This window comes from Manihot esculenta, chromosome 4, assembly GCF_001659605.2.
Source record: "Manihot esculenta cultivar AM560-2 chromosome 4, M.esculenta_v8, whole genome shotgun sequence".
In the NCBI taxonomy this organism is placed as follows: domain Eukaryota; kingdom Viridiplantae; phylum Streptophyta; class Magnoliopsida; order Malpighiales; family Euphorbiaceae; genus Manihot; species Manihot esculenta.
In genome coordinates this window covers 35007682-35034316 of record NC_035164.2, presented here as the reverse complement: position 1 = coordinate 35034316, position 26635 = coordinate 35007682, and the positions used below count along the sequence as shown (strand labels likewise).

The 26635-nt window shown below is 32.0% G+C and overlaps 5 protein-coding genes across 18 annotated transcripts; 3 read left to right on the top strand and 2 right to left on the bottom strand.

The window, feature by feature from the left end:
- Positions 1 to 485: 485 nt before the first annotated feature.
- LOC110613762 (dr1-associated corepressor homolog) lies at positions 486 to 5769 on the bottom strand. Of its 3 annotated transcripts, XM_021755059.2 has the most exons (7): positions 5681 to 5712; positions 5482 to 5516; positions 3723 to 3795; positions 3546 to 3639; positions 1855 to 1974; positions 1705 to 1762; positions 486 to 1341 (listed from the first exon to the last, which is right to left on the bottom strand). In XM_021755059.2, exons 2-7 carry the CDS (start codon positions 5512 to 5514, stop codon positions 808 to 810), a joined length of 912 nt encoding a protein of 303 aa, XP_021610751.1. In that variant the 5' UTR covers positions 5515 to 5516; positions 5681 to 5712; the 3' UTR covers positions 486 to 807. The 3 variants fall into 3 exon arrangements, with proteins under 3 accessions (XP_021610751.1, XP_021610752.1, XP_021610750.1); XM_021755060.2 differs by having other exon boundaries at positions 1708 to 1762; positions 5482 to 5769; XM_021755058.2 differs by having other exon boundaries at positions 5482 to 5768.
- A 1887-nt stretch (positions 5770 to 7656) lies between these two features.
- Positions 7657 to 8481, top strand: LOC110612707 (zinc finger protein 3). The gene has a single exon (XM_021753479.1). The coding sequence runs from the start codon at positions 7657 to 7659 to the stop codon at positions 8479 to 8481; it is 825 nt and encodes a 274-aa protein (XP_021609171.1).
- Positions 8482 to 10893: 2412 nt separating this feature from the next.
- Positions 10894 to 15687, top strand: LOC110613327 (KHG/KDPG aldolase). Of its 9 annotated transcripts, none has more exons than XM_043956177.1 (10): positions 10894 to 11141; positions 11253 to 11307; positions 11627 to 11651; positions 11752 to 11796; positions 12286 to 12374; positions 12526 to 12591; positions 12689 to 12853; positions 13182 to 13281; positions 13388 to 13538; positions 15389 to 15687. In XM_043956177.1, exons 1-10 carry the CDS (start codon positions 10960 to 10962, stop codon positions 15426 to 15428), a joined length of 918 nt encoding a protein of 305 aa, XP_043812112.1. In that variant the 5' UTR covers positions 10894 to 10959; the 3' UTR covers positions 15429 to 15687. The 9 variants fall into 9 exon arrangements, 7 of the variants coding, with proteins under 7 accessions (XP_043812112.1, XP_043812115.1, XP_043812111.1 ...); XR_006350528.1 differs by having other exon boundaries at positions 10895 to 11141; positions 11627 to 11662; positions 12291 to 12374; positions 13388 to 13599; XM_043956176.1 differs by having other exon boundaries at positions 10896 to 11141; positions 11627 to 11662; positions 12291 to 12374.
- Positions 15389 to 21746, top strand: LOC122721266. 3 transcript variants are annotated; one of them, XM_043956174.1, is made up of 2 exons: positions 15389 to 15441; positions 19705 to 21746. In XM_043956174.1, exon 2 carries the CDS (start codon positions 19730 to 19732, stop codon positions 21623 to 21625), a length of 1896 nt encoding a protein of 631 aa, XP_043812109.1. In that variant the 5' UTR covers positions 15389 to 15441; positions 19705 to 19729; the 3' UTR covers positions 21626 to 21746. The 3 variants fall into 3 exon arrangements, with proteins under 3 accessions (XP_043812109.1, XP_043812108.1, XP_043812110.1); XM_043956173.1 differs by lacking the exon at positions 15389 to 15441 and adding an exon at positions 18036 to 18329; XM_043956175.1 differs by lacking the exon at positions 15389 to 15441 and adding an exon at positions 18350 to 18554.
- Positions 21747 to 21886: 140 nt separating this feature from the next.
- On the bottom strand, positions 21887 to 25778 carry LOC110613328 (galactoside 2-alpha-L-fucosyltransferase). Of its 2 annotated transcripts, XM_021754399.2 has the most exons (5): positions 25408 to 25778; positions 24330 to 24391; positions 24206 to 24237; positions 24034 to 24085; positions 21887 to 23722 (listed from the first exon to the last, which is right to left on the bottom strand). In XM_021754399.2, the coding sequence occupies exons 3-5, from the start codon at positions 24227 to 24229 to the stop codon at positions 22062 to 22064; spliced, it is 1737 nt and encodes a 578-aa protein (XP_021610091.1). In that variant the 5' UTR covers positions 24230 to 24237; positions 24330 to 24391; positions 25408 to 25778; the 3' UTR covers positions 21887 to 22061. The 2 variants fall into 2 exon arrangements, with proteins under 2 accessions (XP_021610091.1, XP_021610090.1); XM_021754398.2 differs by having other exon boundaries at positions 24034 to 24237; positions 25408 to 25777.
- Between the last annotated feature and the right edge of the window lie 857 nt (positions 25779 to 26635).

Sequence of the window (26635 nt, the reverse complement as noted above, 5' to 3'; positions counted from 1 at the left end):
GGGATTCTAATATCGGCCTTGACAATTACCTATATGCCTACGACCTCATTGTTTAATAATTGCATCTGCAACTTTACAACGAAAATGCCTTAATACGTGTACTGTTTTAAGGGGAAAAAAGTTACACAACGACCGAGAATTATTAATTGTCCCCTATTGTTTTAGTTAAATGTTTTGATGCCTGTCTTGGTAAAAGAATAAATAATTCAACAATTTATTCTAAAAAAAATGAAAATTAAAATGCAATTTTAATCCTCCGTTTTGGTAATTGGTTTGCATACTGAACGTTCAAGTTCCACATGCTTATCAATTCTTCTCCTGCATTTTCCTATCTCCGCTAATGAATAAAACATTCGATGTGAAGCCATCTGGAATCTGTTCTTTTTATGCTGCAGTAATTAAGTTACTCTTTTCATGCACATGCAACCAAACTACCCTCTTTAGCTGTGGCAGAGTTTCATGACACAAATGAAATGGAGTTGGACTAAAACTGAAAAATAGATCATATATAATCTTTAACAGCAACTTCTACTAAGACTGTCATGTTCATCCTACATTAGATATTCAAATCACACAATACTAATGTACGCAAATCTACTACTGCATTGGGTTGTTAGAAGATAGCACAACAGGAGATCAAACAGACAGAACCAATACCCTTCTACCATTTAAGCCTTTTCCCAGGGAGAATGACACAGCTCATTCTCCGATATTACTTGTCTTTCTAGTCTTCACCATCTGCTGCTTTCCTCTCCTTGTATCACCTATTAACCAGATTCCAACCACTAACCACCTACTAATGGTATATTAGCCTTCTTCATCATAATCTTCCTCTTCCTCATCTAATCGTGTGCCAAGCTGTGCAAGCTGAAGAGGGTCAATTGCCATCTTGTCCATTTCAGAGACTGACCAACCTGGATATTCTTCATGGTTAGTTTCAGTAGTAGGCACTGAAGATGAGCTATCAACCACTGTTGTTGCTGTTGCTGTTGCCGTTGCCGTTGAGGTAGCTGTTGTTGCTGTTGTTGCTGTTGCACCAGCAGCCTTTGTGTCCTCATTGTCATTTACATCAGCATTCAGGTCAAAGTTCCTTTCAGAGGCATTGGCACCATCACTGACTATCATATCTTCCTTCAACATTTCCTTTTGATCAGAACCATTGTCCATCGTCATTCCAGGAGTCGAGTTATTTTTTAAGTTCTGCTGAAGAGTTGTGCTGGGTTCAGATTCAATATCACGATGAGAAGACTCTCTTTCCACATTACGAGCACCTCGTCCTCGGCCCCTTCCTCGACCACGGCCTCTCCCTCTGCCACTGCTGCCTGCATGGCTCATCTCATGCTGCAAACATCATAAAATTGCTCCATTAACATATATTTAATATACTACTAACTCATGACACGACATACACCATATTGAAACTGCTCAACCTCAATATAACATCTTTTCACCCTATTCTTCTTTCTCTCCCCCCAATCCCCTTCTATTCATTAAGTATTAGCCAAAAAGGTCATGGACAAAAGTTGGGAGGCTAACAAAGACAGTTATCAATCCTTAAATCTGGAAAATGGAGGAATCGGAAATCAACCAACCAATTGTTGGAAAAAGATTAGAGACTGATGAAATCAAAGACTGAGCTGCAAGTTACATTAATTTGATTCATCAACATACTCTGGTTTAACTAATATTTTGTGGGTATCTTACCACCTTGCTTCTCTTCAACTCTTCATCACTGTCATTGCATTCATCCACAATGGGCTTCCTGGCATAATATCAGTAAATCAACTTAATTTGGTAACCTTCCAAGGGTGTGGATTAAGTGAGAAAAAAGATCATGCGATTTATATTAACCACCTCTTTTGAACGATTCTATGATCTGCACTGTTGTCAGAATGTCCATGACTGTAGTCAGGAACCCTGCTGACTATCTCTCTCAGAAAATCAAAAACATTGTAGCTCTGTACGCAATGTTTTCTGCAGGGTAAACAATAAGTTCAATTAGATCATATCCAGGATTCCAGAAATTGTAAAATCGAAATGAAGGAGAGGGGGGAGAACGGAAACAGCAGCGTGGAATTACAATCTTAAGGAAAATTCATGCTAGGATTACGCCCTAATCTAACCACAAAAATTAAGAGAGGAAAAGAAAATAAGGAATGTTAACACAAAAAGAAAAATGCTATTCTTCTTTTCTTATCATCTAGAAACATAAATCAAAAAGGAAAGCAGCTACACTGGGTTTGGGAGCAAGAGGAGAGGAATGGCAAATAAATATAGCAAACTTTTGTCAACAGGTCAACAACAGGGGAAGTTATTGTTGATAGGAATATAGAGTAATTACCCCAACCCAAACTATAATATACACTTAAAAGCATACAAATACACACGTGCATGCACTCTCTTTCTAGGTCTCGGCTCTCAAAATGCAAAACCAAGCAGGTAATTGGGCTATGCACACCTGCTTTGGACAGGCTTAATAAATAATTTCCAAGAGAGATAGTGACCTCCTAAGACCTTCAATATGGCTTTATACTGCATCAAAATCAACTTCTGAATAGAGTCCATAAAGATGAAGTGCTGCAGTTCCACAGCTTTACTTTTGTGGAAATAAGGAAACTGTATAAATTTCGTCTGTGATTCACTTTCATGTGCCAGCCAGGTACCATTAAACAGTAAGAGCAAAAAGGCCACAAGAAGCAAGAGAACCAAGCTGTTTGACAATCTGTAATACCAAGTTGTCAAAAAATATAGGAGAAAAAGGAAACAGATCTACCAAAATTTTGGCACTGCTCATCATCCATTATCTCATTTCTGGATGTACTTTGTCGCAAACCCTTCTATTTCTCTCATTCCAACTTGTTTCTAAAAAAGAAAAGAGGAAAACTCTCCCTGCCATACACCCCTTCTGATCTTGCCTTCCATCAGTGATAAGGTCTCATCTATTAAGATCATAAGCAGTACTACCAATCTCACAGATTTGGTATACTCATTTGCATTCCAGAAAGGAAACTAACTATGAAATACAGAGAACTTGTTAGATTAAAGTCTGCACATATGATAAACTTTGGCCGCCTTATGTCCAGTAACTACTTTGGTATATGAAACTATATGAGAGCATCTGTATATAAAATTCTCCAATAAGATCACTAATTAATTGCCTAATTGTGTATATGCCACATTCACTCAACCGTAACAGTGATTCATCATAAACCTATTAGTGAAATCTATCAACACAAGCAACTTGGAAGTGGGGACCCACTTGTCACATTCATCAGCATTTCAGTTTCATTTATTTCACTAGTTTAAAGAAGGAAGAAGAAGGGTTTGAAACACTTATAACTTTTTATTTATGGTCTATCAAAGAACATTGCTTTCTAATTTTGATTTATATTATTAAATTCAAACAAATCAACTAGCAAAGGGAACTTAAAGGAAAACAAATCAGATGACAAATACAACATTCCTAGTTAGTAAAGAAAAAAAAGCAAGACAATAATCAACAAAGCAACAGAAATTGTAAAGAATACAGGCAAATTCTCACTTACAAATGCAATGCACTCATAGTTTTTGCTCCTCGCTGAAGGGTGATTTCATACGTACGGTCACAAAGGTCTTGCAAAAACAATTCCAATGCTTTAGCTGCAACAGTATAAAAAACATAAGTTATCAAATGCATTTTGATAATGTCAGAAGCCTAAGAATGGAATGTTACAGCCACTTACAAACTAAAACAGGTACAGCCAGTGCTATCTTCCCAACATCCTCATCAGCTTGCATAATCTTTTTTATGCGAGCCTGCCAAATTAATTTTTTCCATCAGATGGCAGTGTGATTTAAGAAAGCCCACCCATCAACAACATTTTAAGAACACACATAAAGAAACTAAAAACAAAAAAAAGAAAGGAAATTCAATCCAAAAATATTTCTTTCAGTCTATTCTCAATAATTTGAACATCGAGCATGATGTACATATATTTGAAGATTGCCACTCTGAGCAATAGTTGAAGTTAAAAGAAGTAATCAACCCTACAATCAAAGTAGAGCTGCATGGTACCATCATGATTAAAAAGTCTTAGCAGTTCCCAGGAAGTAAGCATTCATTGCAGAATTCAACTAGCATATTTCCAACAGCCATTTATTCCTATTGATGCTGCTACCTAGTGTCAGTAGGCATAGTATAAGTTTCAACGTGCCAACAAAAAAAATCTAACCATTTGATACACATATTTCAAGATACAATACAAGATGCTTATATAAACACCTACAGGTAAAAACCCAAACTGATGCAATAGAATCTTCTAAGGTTGATATTTATTTGAAACTTGGAATTATGGAGCTTGCTGCTTTTGTAGTGGCAGTACATGCTTGTAGTCTAACGTTTTCGAAGGGAAAATTATCATCACAATGAAAAGACACTTAGTTGATACGTATTGCCAGGATTGTTCCCTGAATGTCCCTTATCATCAATATATTGAGCCCACAATGTGAAAATGTGATAATGTACTCTTGATAACAGAAAACTGAATACAGACACACCAAGATCCTGTGTTGATAATCACACAATCTCACCGACCCCTTCAATAGTAACGAAAGTGAAAAGTAAGAACCACTAGGTACTAGGTAGCACTAAATCCTCAATCAAAGAAGCTCATGTAATCCCAACACTTAAGGATAGCAAAGATCTTGTACCGAAGGACAGACCACCCATTTCTAATGGTAACCAATAACCAGTAGTCACGCTGAACAGCAAAATCAAGAAAGAGAATTTATCAAATCCTAAAGAACTCCATTGACTTATTGTCTACAACAGGCATGTAAAATTAGCCATCTAACAAATCATACCACTAATGGTTTCCAACGAAAAGGCTTAAAATTATTCATTATTTATTTACTCAATGCTAACCAGCCATGAAAAAACTGCCGCAGAATACTAACACCAAACATAAAGAAACCAGAACTCTCATAATAGCCCAAAGTATGAAGCAGCAACAACTGATTCCAGTAACAAATCACTTAACCTATCAAAGGAACTGCAACCGGGAACATATATGGCCATACTAACACTAACTGATGTTATTATCAACATGTTCTGAAGCTTATTACAATCATTGACCAAGGAAAAGTCACTAACTCATCCAAAAAAAGAATACCCATAAGCTGTTTCTTCCAGTAAATTACTGCAAAGTCAGACCAAAAACCAAATTAAGAACAAAACCTGACCCACATGGTATACCCCATAAATTCCCTAGACAAGAAATACCTAGCTTCTAATTCTTCTAATCATTAAGCCAGCACTCCAAATATCGTAACAAGAACATCCTAAAAATCAAAAGCAAATGGAATCAAATTGAAATTGAGCTCCACATCAATCAATCGATCCATCGATAAAAAGTTTTCATTTCCTACTTTACCAAACAGAGTAAAACCCAAATCACGATGGAGAGAAAGAGAGACAGAGACACAGAGAATTGGTAAACTTACAGCTGGGAAACGGGTGTCGAGCTTCTTCCTCATGGCTGTCAGAATTGTAGCATTTAAATTATTAAAAAAATCCTAAATAAATAATTACAAAAGCAGAAGCAGAAAGCGAAAACAGCCAAAAAGAGAAATCAAAATATTTTTTGCCAAATCAAAATCATTTCTTCATAATTGAATTTTGCATATCGCACGAAACATCTACAAGCTAGTCTTCAGATCCAAAAACATCCACAGAGTCTCGTTTACAAGGAATATCCGTCCGTACAATTTTGACAAAATCTGGGGAAAAAATGGAAATTAAATATTTCAGATAAAGTTACTGTCTGTTGTTTAAATTGTAAAACAGTCTACACAGATAAGCACACGTGTGCAGTATCCATCCTTGTTTCCCAACAAGTACTGTGATACTACTCGTTTATCCGCCTATAGAACAGATGATTATTACATTTTAATAATTATTTTCATTTTTAATAATATTATAAAATTACATTAATAACAAAATGATTAATGAATTACAAAAAAATGATTTATAATTAAAAAAAATGATTAATGAATTATCTATTTTTTTCAAATTAATTAATATTTATTGATAAAAGACGTAAATTAAAAAAAAAGTCAATGTGGTTCAAAAAACATTAGAAGTAATTTTCTGTCAATACTTATTTATATGTTTAAATAATTTTAATAAATAAAAATATGTCCATTTCAAAAAAATAAATAAAAATATGTTAATTTTTTGTAAATATCGTATAAATTAAGACATTTTATTTTTTTATTAAAATGGAGATTTAATTGTTGAAATTGAAAATAAAAAAAAAAGATATTCAATAAAAAAAAAGCTATGAAATGTTTCATGATAAACAGTAAATTGTCAAATATGTATTTTATTGATCACTTTTTATATAATTTAAACGAAACTTTTATTTTTTATAGTAAAACACTAAAAGATTATATTTTATAAAAAAATATAAAAATTGTGATTAAATTAGTGCATATTAATAAATATCATAAATAAATATATTGTTTTAAAAAAATAATTGAAACAGTAATTTTAAATTATTATTTTAGTAGCTATAATAATAATAATAATAATGAAATAACTTGTAATTATAATTTTAGAGAGGGACTTTTTTTCCCCTTTTAATCTTTATATGAGGTGGGAAAAAAAATACACTGAAATGATTAAATTGAATCAATTTAAAACTAAATACATAAATTATTTTTTATTTAGGTTTAAAGATTTAAATTTAAATATATTTAGTGAGTAATATATTTTTAATCATTAAAATATAAAAAAAATAAGCATAAATGACTACTTATTTTTATATTATATAATATGTAATTTTTTAAAATTACATCGTACTATCAATCAATTTCCATCTTTCTCTATTAAAAATGTTAGGTAGACCCTCTTGTTTATCCTTTCTTCTTTTTTTAAATAAAATGTACAATCCTCTAAAATTCAGGGACCTTAGAGTAATTTATCCTAATTATATTTGCTTGTGTAATTATATATATTCTTTAAAATTAAATTGAAAATCAGATAACAATTAATGTAATCAATATTAATAATTTAAGATTTAAAAATGGGATTATATCCATAATATTTTCTTTACAAATAAAGAAATAAAATTTCTTTAAAAACAATCCCATTGCATGGATGCCTTTTTTAAGAGTAAATCTTTTGAAGGATTATTGGCTCTCCTTCGTGCAATAGCCAAGAGGCGTATATGGTCATTATGCCTTATATATTGGAAAATAATTGCTCTAATTAATTTAACAATTTTTTGAAATTTGAACCAAACAGTATAATTACAAATAAACGTTATTCTAATATTTAATGAAACAATAGAAACATGCAACAAAAAGTTAAATAAATATTAATGCAATTAATTGATAATCAAATCCTATAATCTTAATAAGGAAATTTGACCATTTGGGTATCTAAGCATGTTCACATAGTAGTTGAAAAAATATTTAAGGAATGTAATTACCCTAAACCCTAAATGAAACAAAATCTCATCACTTCAATTCTTGGCTAAAATAATGCATGTAATTAAATTCTCCATGGGATTTCTTCCCATTATTGAAAAGATACTCCATTTATTTTAACCCTAAATATAAACAGATTCATCTCTGCTAATCTTTCCAACTCAATCTCACTTTTCAAATCAATTCATGGACCCAGTTCCTGCAGTTGCAGTTCATCAACAATCCTCCTCTTCTGATGCGTCTAGCATGTCAGCCACCTCACAGGCAGCTGATCATGATCATGGTCATTCACAGATGCAGAAATCTGAACCACCACCAGCTGCTACGTCAACCCATGAATCTAGTTCTCATGTTTTGCTAGATTTGAAGCTTTCTACCGATGATTCGGTTCGCGGGTCGAAGTTTGAACTCAATCTTTTCACCCCTGTCACTGCAAATAACGAGTCTGTTACTGATCATGAGAAGAGATCTAATCCTAATGATCAGTCTAGGGTTTTCACATGCAACTTTTGCAAGAGAGAGTTCTCTACGTCCCAAGCTCTTGGTGGCCACCAAAACGCACACAAACAAGAACGTGCAATAGCCAAGAGGCGTCAAGGGATGGATTTGGTGGGTGGCTTTGGACACTTGTCTTATGATTATCCATATTCAAGCCTTTCAACTCATCACCATCCTTTGTATGGATCTCTTAAGTATTCTTCTTCTTCTTCTTCATCCTATCCATGGATGTCCTCTGGCGGAGCCGCCCATCGCTATAGCCATGGTGGGTGGCCTAGGCTGGGCTTTATCAATAATAGTGGTGGATTTGCAGTTCTTTCTGGGTCTTCTTCTTCTAGGTTAATTACTGAAAATAAAAGTACTCCTTTTCCTAATTATCTTAGTGCTTCTCCTTCGAATATTAGTACAACGATAAGAACACTATACACCGGTGATCATCTCCGGCGAGCCGTCGACCTTTCAACAAACGATCAAGTTGATGCTTCAGGGATTGACTTATCACTTAAACTTTAAGTTGGTAATTGTGTTTAATCGATGGTTTTAATTCTTACTTTGAAATTTAGATTTTGTATAAATACATAAATGGCTCTTGCCTTATTGTTATTTCTTATTTTAATTTGTTTTTATAATAATTTTATTACAGCTTATAATGGTTATATTTCTCAATTTCTAAATATTGTTATATTTCTTATGAAAATTTTAGTGTAATAAATACAAAATTATCCATTATATATTTTTTTTAAATGTGGATTGAGAATTGGAGTATCTGAAATCTCTGAGATTTACTTAAATGCATTTGTTATCAGATTAAACCTGTGAAAATTATGGATCATAATTGATAGGTGATACTATATTATTGCAAAATAATTTTAAATTAAATTATTAATATTTTTTTAAAATAAAAATTAGGAATTGAGAGAGTAAAATTTGAGATCTCTTAAATATATTTATTATCGGACTATGCCTTGTGAATGCAATTTTAAATTATTTTAAAATTAATTATTTATGCTCAATTGTAATAATAATATCCATGATTAGGATTTTTTTTTTCTTTTTCAAATTGGTTATGCCTCCTTCCTAGCTTTTTATTAATTGATTGAAATTAAAGGTAGAAAATTGTGATTTTTCTTCTTATTTAAGTGATTCAAGAATCGGAAATTAACTATTTCAAAATTATGATCTCTTTCTATTCTTAATTTTCTTTTCATTTATGAATCAAATGGATATACACGTAATAAAAGTTTAACTATATAACGTATAAAATATTCTTGTTTACGTCTGAGTGGAAAAATTAATTTATATACTAAATCATTTATAAATTAGATTTTAGCTACATTGATTCATATGATATATTGGTTTATTTTACATAACGTGTATTGGAATTTTTTTATTGTTTAATTTTAATTTTAAAAAATATAGGTCTTAATAATTTTTTTTTTTTTGAAATGGAGGTCTTAATAAAATTTTTAAAAGTAGAAAATGATTTACTTTTTAAATTTTTTTATAAAAATAATTTTTCGTTATTTAATTTTTTTAAATTTTTTTAAAAATTAAAGAATATAAAAAGTATTTTTTATGAAAAAAATGAAATTTAAATAATCAAATAGAAAAATTTTTCCTTAATTATTGATATAATTATGTAATTTAAACACAACTACATTAATTTATGGAAAAATGAGAGAGATTTGTTCGATTAATAGAAAAAGATACTAACTTTTTAACTTTCTTTTTTAAAAGTCGGTTCATAAAGATAAATTTCTTTCTTTATTTGCATTTAAGCTTTCCATGTTAAACTCCTTTTTGAATTTGCATGTGTGTTTTTAAGTGGAAGTTGCTGAAGACAACTGTTAATTAAATAATTATATGGGAGAATTATTTTCATTTTTTTAAATAAATGTTTTAGTAGTTACAATATCCTCAGAGCTAGAGGACGATTTAATGAAAGGTGTTCACGTCTTTAGCTGTTAAATAAAATTAATTTTATCGCCAATAAATAAAATAATATAATATGAATTTCTTATATTTCAAATTAAAACCTATGAATAATTTTATAAATTTAAGAGTGTGAACATATTCGTTATAAATTTATATTAATTAAATTAGTGAATTTTAAATAATAAATTTTATGGATATAATTTAATAAATAAATAAAATAATTTTTTCATAAGAGAATTCATTCATTAATTACTAAACTTGGTTATATATATGTTTGAAGTTTGAAATTCCATTTCCATTTCACTTCACTGGAGTACTAATTAATGGAATATTAAATGAGTTTGTAATTTGAATACTGATGACCTCTGTGATTTGCGTTCAAGAAGCAGGCCAATTTCATGAAGATTGCTTCAGGGATCCTTTTTGTCGGATCGGACCGCCCTTTCAGTTTAGATATGGCCTCAAAAAATAGGTTGAATTACTCACAAGTCCAGATACTTCAATTTTAAACTCAGTCTAATAATGTAATATGAGAAAAGACGATAAATTAAATTATTTTGCAGCTCTATTTGTATACGTGCGGAAGAAATTAAATGGCCACACCTGAGAATATTTGATGATTTTCGTATATACGGATCGGACCGATACAGACGGGCGGTGCTGTTGTAAAGTTTAAGTTAATGAGCTAATCAATGTGATTGAATTTTAATTTACCAATTTTTAAATTTTTATTAAAGTTATCGTTGGAAGGAAGATTTCAAATTGAAAACGAATAGCGTCTCCCAATTTAATTTTATAAAAATATTTACTATTTAGTGTATAAAAAATATTTTAAATATTTATATAATACTTAATTAAAAGTTAATTATTAGTCTTTTTAAAATATTTTAATATATATTTTTTAAAATTAAAAAAAAAGTAATTGATTAGTTTTATCATAATACGGGATTAAATATTAATTATTTCATTTTTTACGGTAATCTATTTCTATTAGATGCCGAAGTCCCGCTCAAAGTATGATCCTGATAAGAGAGGGATAGACTTTCAGCTTGAGCTATGGAGACGATAGGTGTAAGCGTATGCTCATGGCGTCCAAGTTTGCCGCCACAATCACCGCCCAATTTGAAAAGATTTAGGGTTTCTAGCTCTTCTTCTCCACTCGCTTTCACTCCTACCCGCGAAAATACCTTGTCTCTAATTCACAATTCTGGTGTGATTGCTTGCCTTCGCGCCAATAGGTGCCTGTTGCCCATTTCTTTCGGATTCTTTAGCTTTTACTGATTGTACATTGAAATTTCAAGTTAACAATCATTGAGATAACACTTCTATTTGATTTCATTTTATTTTAGTGCAGAGCTCGCATTTGAAGCCGCCTCTGCTGCACTGAGAGGTGGAATCTCAGTAGTGAGTCTTTCTTATCGCAGTAATGTTTGTATCCGTTGAACTGAAATTCAACTCCTTTAGAATTGAATCCTATATCCTTTTCCCTATTCGTGGGTTGTTTTTCCCCCAAAATTGAAGATAAATGTTATTGTTTATGCTTCCTCTCAGTAGTTTGACTTCTACTTGTGCAACTTTCTAAGACTATTCTTCTAAAGTAAAATATTTGAACACACTCTTGCCTATTGGATAACATTATTAAGTTCACGTGTTGTAGAGAATTTGAATCTTGCTCCTCAAATGTATGAGTTTATAATTATGTCTTGGTTTTCTTGATGTGCAGCTGGAGATTGTGATGTCCACCCCAGGTGTGTTTCAGGTGGTTTTTGATAGGCTAATTTGTTTGAACTTTAACTTTCTTTGCTCATCCAGATTGTCCCTTAACGTGCTTTCGCCGCTTGTGCTCAGGTTTTACAACAGCTGGTGCAGGAACATCCTACAGTGGCCTTGGGAGTAATCTTTCTACCGCCTTTTGATTTTCACGACAATATTTCTGTTTTGTTTTATTCTGATGCGGTACTTGACACAGTTATGAAAAAAAAATCCATTGAATCGTGGAATAACGGTTTGCAAGCGTGGTTTTCATTCAAATAGAAGGGCTATTCTTCCTGTTTAATTTTCTTCTGCCTTGCATAAAACCATACGACTTTCAACTCTTTGAGTTTATTACCTTCCTGAATATACAAGTCCTAGCTGACACAAAACGGTGGAGTATTTTCTTTGTGATATATTCTTTAAAGAAGAGCCATCTTACCATTTATGCATATTGTCATTTGTTACAATTGTAGTTCCTGCAGTCTAGCTTTGGACACAAGTATGTTAAATGGTTGTTTACAGGTCTTGAATTTGTAGGTATTAAATGCTAGAGATGTATTCATATAGATTTTCTTAACATAAATTTGACTGATAATCCAGTGGTTCTTTTTGGTGACGGTGGCACAGCACAGGTGGGTACACTTCTAAATGTGGAGGATGCTATAAAGGCAAAGAGGGCAGGAGCCAAATTTCTAATGAGTCCTGCAATGGTGATGGTATGCCTTCAGTATTCCGAAAATTAAATGATTTTTTATTTGCCTTGATTAACTTTAAAACTGAGATGTTAAATTTGAAGCATTTGTTGAACAAATGTACTTTAAATCTGCAATGCTGCTTATTTTACTAAACATACTTATTTCTTGTTAGGGTATTGTGGATGTCATCCAGGATGGTGAAATTCTGTACATACCTGGTGCAATGACACCAACAGAAGTAAGAAAATTCTTCACTTAAACTGTCTTTCATTTCTAAGAATTTGGATGTATATCTATGAGAACCTTATTAACTATTGTGTAGTTTATCTTTTCAGTGCCTGCCCCTTTTCAATTCATGTATTGGTGATAGAACTCATATTGCAGTCTCCTACACTGTATTGATAAATGGAGATTTTGAGCCATTTTCCTGTTATCATTTTAACCGGAACTTGTTTTTACAGATACTGTCTGCTTATGATGCTGGTTCTAAAATTGTTAAGGTGAGATTTAATGTTCTTAACTATAATGATGCTAATGATGCTTAAGGTAGTGTAGTTGGTGGTGATGGTATGAAGATGTTACCATCAATTTAGCAAAGCTGTGTATACACTAGATATAAACAAGGATGGCTTTTAATGTCAAACAATATAGAGATTGTTTAGTCTGAATCCGGTTAGACACCTGGCAAATGAAGAATTTGCTTGTTGGATCCATTATATTTTTAGTCCATTTTTACTTTTCAAATTCTTTATGCTGTGGATGTTAGGATTATGTAGGCCAACAACAAACACCTTGTGGATTATATTTTCATCTTACTTGGTGAATTAGGTCTATCCAGTTTCTGCATTAGGTGGTTTCCAGTATATATCAGCACTGAAGAAACCGTTCCCTCACATATCTTTAGTTGCTTCTCAAGGCATAATGATAGGTTCGTGATTGACACCATCTCCAGATGAGTGTAATGTGTCTCTGTAGAAAGACAGCATTAGTTACCATGTCTTCAGCATTTGAATGACATTTATATTTTGTTGTAGATTCTATAGGTGATTATATATCATGTGGAGCATCATCAGTTGTTTTATCTGATGCCATATTTAATAAAGAGGCGATGGCTCAGCAAAATTTCAACACAATATCTCAACTTGCAAGCGTTGCTGCTTTGCAGGGAAAAGAAGCTGTATTACGGTGAGGTTTTAGCACGATCTATTTTATATGAATAGCTACCATCTCCACGTTTCAGCAATAGGTATGTGGGTTGCTAGCTAGCCTTTCCTCTGCATCTTGAGGTTCTTAGAATTAATAAGTCAAGTCATATAATAATGAATTTCTTCTTTAACATGAAACAATCAAGTTTCTGTGAAAATTAGATTCCAAAAGAGTAATTGATTTTGGAGCTGTAAGCCATGAATCAAGTTCCACCAGTTCTTCTTTGTTATGCCTACGTACTGTTAATTGTATTTTGTCCATTTTGACAGCTCAATTGATGGATGATTTTTTTCTTTGCAAGTGTGGGTTTGCTTTGCTTACTAATTGTAATTTAGAGCCGATGTGCCATGGTCATGATTTGCTATCCCATTTATGAATTCTTTTTTGCATAATTAAACTTTTGCCTTACATTGTGTTTTAGGCATATCCATATGCTATAGTTCATCTGTCTAAGCACTATTATTCTTTCTGAAAAAATTACTCAAGTTTGATCATATTTTTTAGCTTGACTTCTACAATTGTTTTGCAGAAAAAGGAATTACATCCCAAATTAATTGCTTTAGATAAGCATACAGATTCCATTCTGCATTGTCTACACTGACCTGTTCAATAGCTTCAGGAAGTTTTTCTTAATGGTGTAGATGCCTTTGAACCGTGTAATATGCACATTATGTAGTTTTAATATTTTAAAACACTTAGATATTGAGTTTGATTTTGTTATCTTGATACGTTAAACAAGAATCGGAGAATAACGAGAGAAAAATCCAATTTAGACTCTGCATTCTAAAATCAAACGTGGACACAATCAAATTTATAGAAGGATAACAAGTAGAGTCATACTTAAACTCTAATTTCCCAGACGAATTGTGTTATGGACTACGTTATAGCATAACACATTTAATGAACAGAGTTCAGTTTCAAGTTCGAGAAACAAACAGATAATTCTCGTCTGCCAAAATGTACTCAACTTTGATTTTAACTACTTGTATTTAGGTTAGGTTAGGACTCTTAACACTGTAAAAAGAGAACATTCTGATGCATATGGGATCATCTCATCTCTCATCTCCCATTCTTAATTAGTTTAGGAGGCTAAAACGACATTCTCGTTGTGGTGTTTTAGTCATAAACATGTGTGGTTAAATTTCTTCTTTTAGTTAAATGATAATTAAGGTTTTAGTTCAATTAGTTGTGAAATTTATGTAATTCTATTGTTTTTTTAATTGTTCTTGATATTTATATTGTTTCTGTTATTAGTGTTTGTTATTATTCTATTGATTATCGCAATAAAGGTCCATTGCATAGTTATTAGAATAATATATTGCCATTCAGATCGATTAAATCTGTAATTACTTAGTTTAATCTGAAATAAGGAGTGAATTAGGTTGCGCAAGACACTCCTAAGAAATGATATAATCTAACTTAAATGAACTGAACTTCTCGTGTTTATTAGTTAGAATCAAATTCTTCTAAATTTTAATGCTGTAATTGGATTAAATTATAAGAGCGTCTCCTATTATTGTCCAAGAGTTAGAATTAGTTAAACGAGCGTCTCATAACTAATTTAAAATTTAAAGAAAGATTGAATATCTGAAGTATTTTGTATACCTATAACTAGTTTATCAATAATTAATTTTTGATTATTTTTATATCCGTGATCAACCAATAAAGCTGAAACTAAGATTATTCTTTTATCTAAATATTTCTCATCTTGATTGTTTCTCTTAAATTTAATTGCTTATTATTTTGAATTAATTTTATTTATTTTCTGTTCTCTACATTCCATTGCTCTGGTTTTGTTCTAAACAGTAATTTATTTATTTTTTTTATAGTTTCGATGCCCACCAAACAAGAAGAACAGAAGATTACTGACTTAATGAGACTGGTAAATGCATATAAAGCTTATGCTTTCATTCCATTGCTCTGGTTTTTATGCCACAATTTTTTAGTTGAAATATTCTTTTGAGTTGTTGCATCTGCGGAGGGTAGATAAATTGTACTACTGTCATAGTGAAACACAATGCATGGGGTGCTTTGGATTTTATAAATTAGGTACATAAAAATAAGTTTAAATGCTCAAAGTTCAAATGCAATTATTTATACTAGTTATTTTTTTGTTGATTTGCTCTAATTGAAATAGAACTTGAGATATTGCAATTTTAAAGATCACTATAATATCACTGCATTAAAACTCATTGATAATTATTATTTGCTTTTGATATCACTGTTCACTCTTTTTTTTTTTTTTTTTTTTCTTCTACTAGATGCTAAATGGCAATCATAATAGGAAAAAATGCAATGAAAGGGAATATAAATTGAAGGAAAAAAAAAAAAAAAGAAAAACTAGGTGCAAAGCAAAGAAAATTTTCATTGTCAAATTGTTTTAATATGGAAGAATTACTATAAGATCCTTGAGAAATTTACTAGTTCTTCACTATTTTAAAGTCATTCAATTAAAATATCTTTTTATTTTATAAAATCAACTTTATAGTTCTTTTAAGTTGAAAAAACTATTAACTGTTTTTATACTATTTAATTTATATAATTTTAGTTATACATATGGTTTAGTTTTATAATTATAAATATTTATATTATTTAGACCTTTCATTAATATAAAATAAATTGATTAATAATTTTTTTGAATAAAAAAAATTAAATAGTTTAATTTTTCATATATAAAAATTTTTAATAGAGTAATTTTGAAATAAAAAAGTTAATAAATTTTTTAAAATTCATATACTTATAACACCTGTTACTTTTAATAATTACGTAAACATCTTTACATAAAATGTAAGTACCAGGTGTCAAAATCAGCACAAGTCAATGGTTTTAGGTGATTAAGATGTGGTTAGCCTTCAATCTCAACATGTCTTGGTGTTTTGTCAATGCTTCAAAGTTAAATAAAGAATTCCTGCACTGTCCTGTTGTTTGTTCCTATTTTTATTAATAATTTGAGGTATCTTGCTGTGAAAACTGAAAAGTGATTTTGTGGAAATTAGGATTTCGCATGATAAAATGGTAGCATTTAGGTGTTATTGTTAGCATGGGACGGTAGCAGATGCAATTAAGTTGTTAGTTCTGTTATTTTTTTAGCGGCAATGACTTAATTTCTTTTTTTTTAATTACCTGTATTATCAAAAATCAATAAACCGTTAATGATTTCATATTAATTTTTATTTTTTTTAATTATTATAAAATTATTATTTATTATAATAATATATAAATGGATTGTTATAATTATATTTTATTTTTAAAAAAAATTAAAGTTTTTTAATATTTAATAAAATTTAATATTTTTAAAATAAATATAATTAAAAATTATATTTATTAATATAAATAAAAAAATAAAGTGAATAAAAATTATGAAATGAAAAGAGTAAGAAGTATCCTTGATTATTATTATATTTAATAAAAAAGTATGATTTGAAATAATAAAATATTATTTTCATTAAATCATTAATTATTTGAAAATCACATTGGTATAAGTTAAAGTATGGCTAATAAAAGGATGTTATTTTATAAATAACTGATAATAAAGTAAATTTAATAAAGTAAATTGTATATAATTAAAAATGATATTATTCATTAAAAAATATTTAATTGCGATAAGCATTGAAAAAATAGAATAAACGTTTCTACCTAAATTAAAAGGTAATTTTTATTTTTATTTTTTTTTGAAATGGTAAAAGGTAATTTTTATTAAAATGTCAATTACATCCATACATTATGATAAATAAGGATAATTTCATCAATATTACCTAGAAAGGGCGATTTAAATCTATAAAATTATAGAATCAATTTAATTTAAAATTTTGATTTTATTTTTTTCATAATAATTTTGATCTATTTTTTATTTTAAGAAATTTAGTTTATTTAATTTTTTGGGGAAAAAATAATTTTATTAAATCTAAATATATGTTTTTAATTAATTAATTATTAAAATATTAAATTAAACTTAAAAATAAAATATAAAATTGAGTAAGAAATTAGTATAAAATATGTCAAAAAATAGAAAAATAATAATAATATTTTACTATTAAAATAAAGTGAATTTTGATTATTATTTATTTAATTTTTAAAATTCATCTTTATAAATACCTTTAATATTTTTTAAAAAAAGTTGTACTTTGATTCTTGAAACTAAAAAAATATCTATGCATACCTTTTTAATTAAAACTGTTATTATTAAATAAATAGCTGAAAATATATGAAAAAAAAATCATAATATTATTATAACGCATTAAATCTAAATACATTTGATGAAATTTAATAAAATAAAATACTTATAATTTCAATTTTATTATAAAAAAATATTTTTTATTGTATAATTATACTCGATAATTTTATTGTGATCGATGAAAAAAAAAAAAAAACTCCCGTTGTAAAATAAAGTATTCGGTGAAAGATGATTCTAGTAGGCGGCCGTACGATTTTCCCGGGATCCCAACAACCTTCATCATAGGCTTATTTCCCGTTCTACGCGGACCATCAGAAAATTTATTTTATTTTCTTTTTTAAATAATTTTCTTAAAATGAAAAAAGACGGAACTCAAATCCAACATTTAAATGCCCCATAATATTGAACCTCGCGCCCGAAAAGGAACATTAAAAGAAGACAGATTTTAGAGAGAGAATCCTTCATAGAGAGAGAAAGAGAGCGCTTAAGAAAGCTGAAACGGAAAACGCAAAACAGGCGGCGATTCATTGATAGGGAAGTTGGACAACCCCACTAAACGACGATTTCTTTGACGTAACTGATCTTTTTGTTGTCAGGTTCGTTCCTTCTTCATTTCTTTCTCAGATCTGTTTGTTTAGTCCACTTTCTCATTTTCTTTTACAGATTTTGATTCAATGCAGTTGCCATTTTCACTCTTCTTTTCTTCCTTTCTCTTGGTGGGTTTTTTTGATATTGTTTGGGGGATTTAGGTGTGCTTGTTGCTTCTCTGCGTTTTGGTTTTGGTTTTGGTTGGCACTAAATCGATTATTAGAGATCTGAAGGTATATAGCTTTTTGGGCTTTTGATTGTTAGGTCTTGTGTTGCTGATCTTTTTTCTTCTTTTTATTTTTTTTTTCTCTGTGTTATAATGGTTTATGGGTTTTTAAACATCTCAATCATTTCCATCGCTTTGTGCTTGAATTTGTGAACTTTGTATGGTATATGAGTGTTCTTCGCTTTGTGCGCTGAATTTGTGAACTTCATATGATGTACGAGTGTTTCTTTTTTCCAATTTATTTCTTCTTATGTTTCTCTTGAGGGTGGAGTTTGGGACTGATGTTCTGCATGGTATTACTAAAATTTTGAATCGGTACTGGTTTTGCATTTTATCCCTAGGTTATGCTCTGTAGAGATATTCTATTTTTTTGGGTTTGATTTTTTGTTCCTCGTTTAAGCATTTTGTCGGTTAATAAGTTAATTTTTTATTTCCTCTTGTTTTTGAAAGTTTGGATATGTTCTACTCGCAATGCCCAGTGCCCTTCATTTTATTTTTTTGTATGAAATTTCTTTTTCCTTTATTATTTCTATGTGGTTTGGCATTTAATAGGGTCTAACTGATTCTTTATAACCCAATAAACTTGAGAGTTTTTTCTGTGATATTAAGCAGATTTATATTGGATGTTTTGTACAGGCATTCTTTCTTGGCATGTCTTAAAGTTGTCCTTCCTTGGCATGAGTTAAGCTTTTTTTCTTAAAAAAAATTTACTTTGACTACGGGATGTGATATTGTGATTAACTGATAATTGGTTGATCTGAATATTCAAATTGCATTGCTCATGATGCTTTTTTTCCGTATATTTCTTCACATTATTTATCTTATAGCATTATTCTCCAGGTCTTCAAGGATAATTTATTTTTTTTATTGGCAGGATAATTTGAGTTGATACTAACTTTCTATTGTTTAATAATGCATTTTTCAGTTTTCTTGCATTTAATATCTTATTATAATTTTTGAAATTATTTTCATATCATTTTTCTTTTCTTGAATGAGATAGAAAATGTATGTTAATCTGTCTTCAAGACTGTATTCTCTTATTATGCTGTTCTGCAGATACTTCATCTCTAATAGTTTTTCTGCTTTTATTCCTTCAAGCCTGTATTTTCTTATTCATGTTCTCGAGCAACAACTGATTTCCTTTTTCAATGTTACAGGAACATAATTTGGGAATCCAGAAAGATGTCTCCATCAAAATCAAAGCTTAAGTCGAAGGATAAGGCCTCTGCAAAGGTGACCAAGGAACAACAGAAGGTATCTACCAAGCCTGCCGGATCTACCAATATGGTAAGTGGTAGTCCAGCAAGTGCTTACAATCCAATCTCTGGGACATTTCATACCTTAGACATGCAATCAGTTGCCTCTTCCCCGCCTTTCCATGACAATGGTCGATTTAGAAATATAGATGACACAGATGAGCATTCCAGTAGCCCACATGGAACTGTATCTGAATATGATTCTGTTTCAAACAATGGGAGTTGCTCTGGCGAGTCTGAAGATCCTAAGGAGAAAATAACCAATTCTGCCCGGCATGAATCTGTACCTGGTTTAGACAATGATAGGCGAGAGAAGATCCGACTGAAGAATGAGAAGAAGCACCAGAGGCAAAGGGAGAGGCGGGCTCAAGAGTTGCATGAGCGTTGCACTGGCTATTTGATGTCAAGAAAACTGGAAGCCCTTTCACAGCAGCTTGTGGCAATGGGGTTTTCTCATGAGCAGGCAACCTTGGCCCTTGTGTTGAATGAGGGCAGGGTGGAAGAATCTGTGAACTGGCTTTTTGAGGGAAGTGAGGAAGATACTCGTAGCAAGGATGCTAAACTTGGAAGCTCTGGGAATTTGAAGATTGATATAAGTGAGGAGCTTGCTCAAATTGCAGCAATGGAGGTGAGGTACAAATGCTCAAAGCAGGAGGTTGAAAGAGCAGTTGTTACATGTGAAGGTGATCTTGTGAAGGCGGAAGAGATCTTGCAAGCACAAAAGCTGGAACAACCTGCCACGGCACTAGCTACAGAAGAGGTTACTGATGCCAATAATATAAAGATAACACCAGAAAAGCCCATTTCCTCGGCTTCTGTTGCTATACAACAGAGAAGAGGGGAACGGGACTATAACTGTGTCAAAACCTCAATAGCAGTGCCAATGTATTCAGAACCTGGGAGTAGAAACTTACAGTCCTTGAACCAGCCTAAGTCACTGGCTGAGAAGAGGTGGGCAACAACAGGATCAAGTCCATCATTTTCATTAGCTATGGCTTCTCCTGTGCAAACGACATCTCCGTCGGCAAAATTGGAGGTCAGGCTTGCTGTTCCTGGAAATGAAGGGAAAAATCGTCCACATACATTGAGGGAACCAGTGGTTATGATGCAACGTCCCCAATCTATAAATGCCAAGCAAAATCTAGTGTCTAGTGCAAGTGCCTCACCTTCTGTAACAGCTGGATGGTATTCAAGTAATGTGTCAAGTGTTGAAAATGCAAGGTCATTACTTCCTAATCAGAGTGGTGGAAGTCATAATTTGGTGAATCAGAGTTCAGAGCAATTCTACCATCCTGCTTCATATAAAGAAAGCCCGTTCCTGTTTAATGGTTCAGCCGATTCCACATCGGCAGGGTTGGGAGGTTCATGGAGCATGATGGGCAAATGTCCTTCGCTTGCAGTTCCATATGAACCCCAGGGTTCATATGGTACAACGAATGCATCTTCCCCATCACTTGCAGCTCCATCATCACTTGGTCTATTTTCTGGTTGGGGCTCAGCAGGAACTTTAGGTCCATCACATGTGGATTGGAATACAGGTGGTTTGATGCCAGAGTTTGACTACACCAGTATAGATTGGACTTTGGATTCAAATCTGTCATCTTCCAAGCCGAATGGGCTGTGGTTGGGGCTTTCTTCATTATTGAGGAACACAACTGGCACGAGGAGTGGTATGAACGGTTCCTGCATATCAGGGTTAAGGGATGGTGGGGCAACTAAAGAAACGGCACCTTCTGCTGGTTTGCATGAGTGGACGTCACCTTTTGCTGGGAAGGACATATTTAGTCTGCCTAGGCAATTTGTTACTTCTCCATCTCCTTAGGACTGGGTTCGGAATTGGAGAAGAAATGGTGGCAATGTGGCTGGTTTAGTGGGTGTTTGGATGCATGTTCATGGTTGTTTTCTGGCTTTTTCATTAGTAAATGCATCTTAATATTTTCTGCTGTTGTCGTGCCTTTTTCTTTCCATTGGTTTACTTCCTGTCTTTATTTAAGTAATAATTCACGATATATAATTAAATAAGGGGACTAAGCAAGGCTATTGTGTGGCAAGAAAATGAACTGGGAAGTCAACTGACGAGGTTCAACGAGATGCAGCAAACGAAATAACCTTTCTTGTGTAATTACCCTGAATCCTATAAGAGACGTTGGTCGGAAAATTACATGACTAAACCAAATGTTAAAGAAGATTTCTGTATGCTTGTATCTATATAAAGTTACAAAAAAACATTTCATTGTCAAAAAGAACAGTTGAAGTTCTCAAATCTCTGTGACCAGCTTCACCCCATGATTGAAATCCACACAGTGTCTCAAATAAGGGAACAGAGAACCAGCATCGGTTTTCACCTTTGCTTGGCAATCATAGGTTGGAGGAAAGTGAAAACAAGGCTCCATGGACAAGTCTCTAACACAAGGTGGTTTTGGGATTTTGTTATCATCTGTCTTGTGCAGAATCCACGGCTTCAATCCTCCTAGTCCCTGAGCAACATAGCCAAAAGTAGACCAAGCACTAGTCACCAACACATCACTCAGACTTAACAAATAAATTTCAGCCCATGCCTTCATGTTGTGTATGTTATTCCCAAAATGTTGATACTCTTCATGACTTGGCTGGAAAACTCCAATGACTTCATCTGTCGTTGTTGGTCTTGTCCAATACATATTACTTAAATTTGCATAAAACTCAGAATATAAAGAAGTTATTAAAATAGCTTTTGATGTCTTGTTTTTGGACTGGGAATGTGAAGGTACAGATTTCTGGGTTTCTATATCTGGTAGGATGTTCTCCTTCAGAGAACAAGCAAATATTTGATCTATAACAGTTTGAAACGGCGTAGTTTTAGCATAAACTCTGATTTGGAGGCCAATCCTTTCATCTGCTTTGGCAAGGTATGCATCATAAAACCTGGTGATTAAACCCCATGCCTGATTTGAGGGGTTAAAAAGATAGCTACCCAAGTATTGAAACACAGTATTCTTCTCAGGAAATAATTTACTTACCTCTTCCTTGTAAGCTGGGCTCATGAAGAAATAAGAGGAAAAGTATTGGTCTGACAATAGAATCAACCAAGTGACCTTTCTGAGAGGTGCTTCACTTTCATCACAGTAGAACAACTTCTTATCAAGGTCATAATCACTATGATCAAGATTAAGATATAGATGAGAAGGCAGTGACTGATCATTCGACATATTTACAATGCCAGTTTTTAACATGTTTCCATAACTATGAGCTCGTCTAGTTTCCAAAACTCCAAGCTGCTTGAGTGGAAAGTTTCTAGGCAATAACCATGATGAATTAGGAAATGGCTCGCAGAAGAGATCAGCCATATCGTCTCCATGATCGACAAGAAGCACTCGGTTTGTGAGGAGAGCATAGAGGAATGTTGCAGCCATACTTAACATCCTGTTCCCCAAGCCATTTGCAGGTATCCATACAATGTACTTACACCCTCTAGAGCTCCTACTGATTGTGGACCTAGCTCCCAGTCTTCTTACTGCTCGGTTATAAGCTTTCGAATAAGGTCCACATCGCTTGTGAAGATCTTCGTAGTTGCGTAGTTTTGAAAGGAGATACGAAGAGGGCTTATTCGATGAAGGTTGTCGATATAGCATAGATTGGTATCTGCTTAAGCAGGATCCTTCATCAAATATTCCAGGAGGCACAAGTCCTTGAAGCAATTTATCATCACCTACTCTGGGAGGTTGAACCTGAGAAGAGTCATTTCTTGAGCCTGATTCTTTGCCAAGTCCTGGATTTGAAGTTCCATTTAGCAGTTTGTCAGTATTCTTGCTGGTTGGTTCAGGTCCTGGAGAGGTAGCATTTCTTGAATCTGATTCTTGATTAATTCCGGGTTCCAAAGAACCATTAAGCAATTTTCCAGTAGGAAAGATGGGAGATTCAGGGGAATGAATTTCTGATTCTGTCAGAAAAAAGAAATAACCAATCAGTTTAGGAATCAAGTCCGTTTTCCTCAAAACAATCTCTGTATGTATTAATAAAACATTCAAATGCTGTTTTTGATCTCAAAACTATTTTACTCATTCATTAGTTTTTTGGGTATATCAGAAATAACACAGACTTGATCAGTCTCATGCCAGATTTCGATTTCAAACCTCAGTTAGAGCAACGAACCAAACAAAAGAAAAACAAGTAGATTTTGTCCTAATAACTTCAAGTCAGAAATGATTATAAAGACTAAGCTGCAAATTGAAAAAGTGAATGGTCACTTACCAACTCCTGAAGCCATAGATTTTTTAGCATTTTCTCCGGGTACTAGACTTGACTGAAACGTCGAGTTCCGATACATCATTGATACCATTAATGACACAGGCAAAGCAATCAAACACACTATCAGAACTGTTGTGAATCTCTGCGAATCAAATCCCAACTTTTCTTTGCTCACCTGAAAGCTTTTCATGGTTTCCATGTCTGAACCTGAAACATTAAAACGCACACAAGAAATAAAAACAAAATACAAAAGAACAAGAAACATACATAAACTAGACAAGAAGGAAAAGATGAAGAACCTAAGAAATCTCTTCCTTGTTCTGATCCGTTGTGTCCTGAGCCATGATCAATCTCTAAAAGGCTGTAAACCCATTATATATGGAAGGGAAGATTTTAGTTTTCATATAATATATTTTCTTACTAATTTCCATAATCATCAAATATTTCAAATTAGGAAGCTAATAAAAATGGATCTTATTATTCAAATTTCTTTCCACGAAATACATCTGGATTTCTCTTTTTTTTTTTTCTCTGGTTTCCTGAAGTCTGCATCTTTAAACAATGAACATCCTTCTTTATGTAGAAAAATAATAAATATGGTGAAGAAAAAAATTTCCCATTAAAGGTAAAAAACACCTACCTCCTCGTATATATTTGGAAAACTCATATATTACAATTATATATTGCCGTTTTCGTGAACCGGATCATATTTGCACTTCAAATCAAATAAGGAACCAACCTTATAGGTTTGGTTCAATGTACAAAGGTAATTTTGGTTCAGACATGAAAACCATGTGGTTTGTTTACAGAATGGTTCCAATTGAACTAAATTGATTTTTTCTGGTTTAGTTCGATTTTAAGAACCAGTGATCAATGCTAATTCTAGTTTTTAGACATGTGATTTTGATTTTAAATCAAAACAAATCAATAAAATAAAATTACCATAATATGATTCTAAGTTGTTATTTTCTATTTAAAATTAGACGTTTTAAACCTTTAGTAATAATTTAAAAAAAAAGAAGAAATAAAGAGAAGAGGGTATGGATGTAAATACAGTTGAGTAAATTAAACATGTAAATAACAGACATATGCTACATTTTTGCTGTAAAAAAAGGATCAAATTTTGAAGAAAATGTGACTGTTTACTCAATAGTCAAACCGCAAAATCTTCGAGAAAACTGTCCAAATTTTTCGATCAAAGACAGAGAAATTTTCTATGGGAACTGGTGAATCTTCTGTAACTCTAGCAAATTTCACCATAAACTCTTGCTAAAAAATAAGAAAGCTCGTGTTCTCATAAACTCAAGAGAAGAAGGAGAATATCCATGAAAAGCTTGTAATATGCAGACAGAGAAGGGGAGAGAAAGCCGAACGTACCTCCATTTTTGAAGATGACAAGAATGTGAAGAGTTGCAGGCCAGTTGATTTCCTTTCTTCAATGAAAATTGCAATATATTAATTTATTTTTCATCAATAAATGCAATATATTAATTGAATTAGAGGTTATGAATTTAGAAAACCAAGAAATCAACGTGGAGATTACGCAGATAATTAACAAGTGATTTGCTTTCCTTTTCGATTTTGTTTCCCTCGAGGTCACCTTCTCCTCATCTTTTGCGAAAATTCAATTCATTTAAGCCTCTCGGATCCCATACATCTTCAATGATTTTCATATATATCTCCACGATTCAAACAATGATGTGATTTAATTAATTATATTTTTGCAAGTGATGTAAATTTTAATTATCCTCCCCCATTATTTTTTAATAAAATATCCATATTAAAATTTACATAAAATTAATTAAAATATATACTAATAAATTTGTAAATTTAAACATATAAAATTAATATATAAGTTACTGTTAAATTTATATTTTGTAAAACTGAATTCATAATATCTGCACTTCTTTTCTTTCTTTTTTTTTTTTCCCTAAAACAGAGAACTATTTTGCTAAATATATTAATTAAATTAAAGGGCATCAGAAATTAATTTGAAATTATAATTGATATATTTTAATCTTCTCTCTTTTTCACTATGATCTTAAACAATGTTTGAACTTGCATGTCCACTAACTTCACGTAGACTCCATGGAAATCAATTTTCTTTTCTTTATATATATATAACCAAAATCAAGATTTAGAACTTTTAGAATGCATATAACGAGGTTCCAGCAATAAAGTAATCAAAACATTTCATGGCTCCAGATTTCCAATACCCACCAATTGTTTTGATTTCTGATGGTTTTGAGGAACATGAAGCACAACTATGCTCCAAATTAATCATTTATCCATTAACAATAAAAACATGATTTTCAACTAGAATCATCATAAATCCATTTTCTGGCTTCCTCAATCATCATTTCTGGTCATTACAGTGCCTTGTCTGGTGAAAAACATCGCCACCATCAATTTTGATCTTCTCATCGCAGCCAAAAATGGGAAGGAAATGGAAACAAAGCTCCATAGATACAAGAGTTTCACAATTTCACGATCTTGAAAAGACAGAGGGAGAGGCTCAAGGTATGAGGTTTTGTGATATGGAAAGACCAGTACCCTCTCATGTAGAGTATCCTTCATCAAATTCTAAAGCCAAATGTTCATTAAA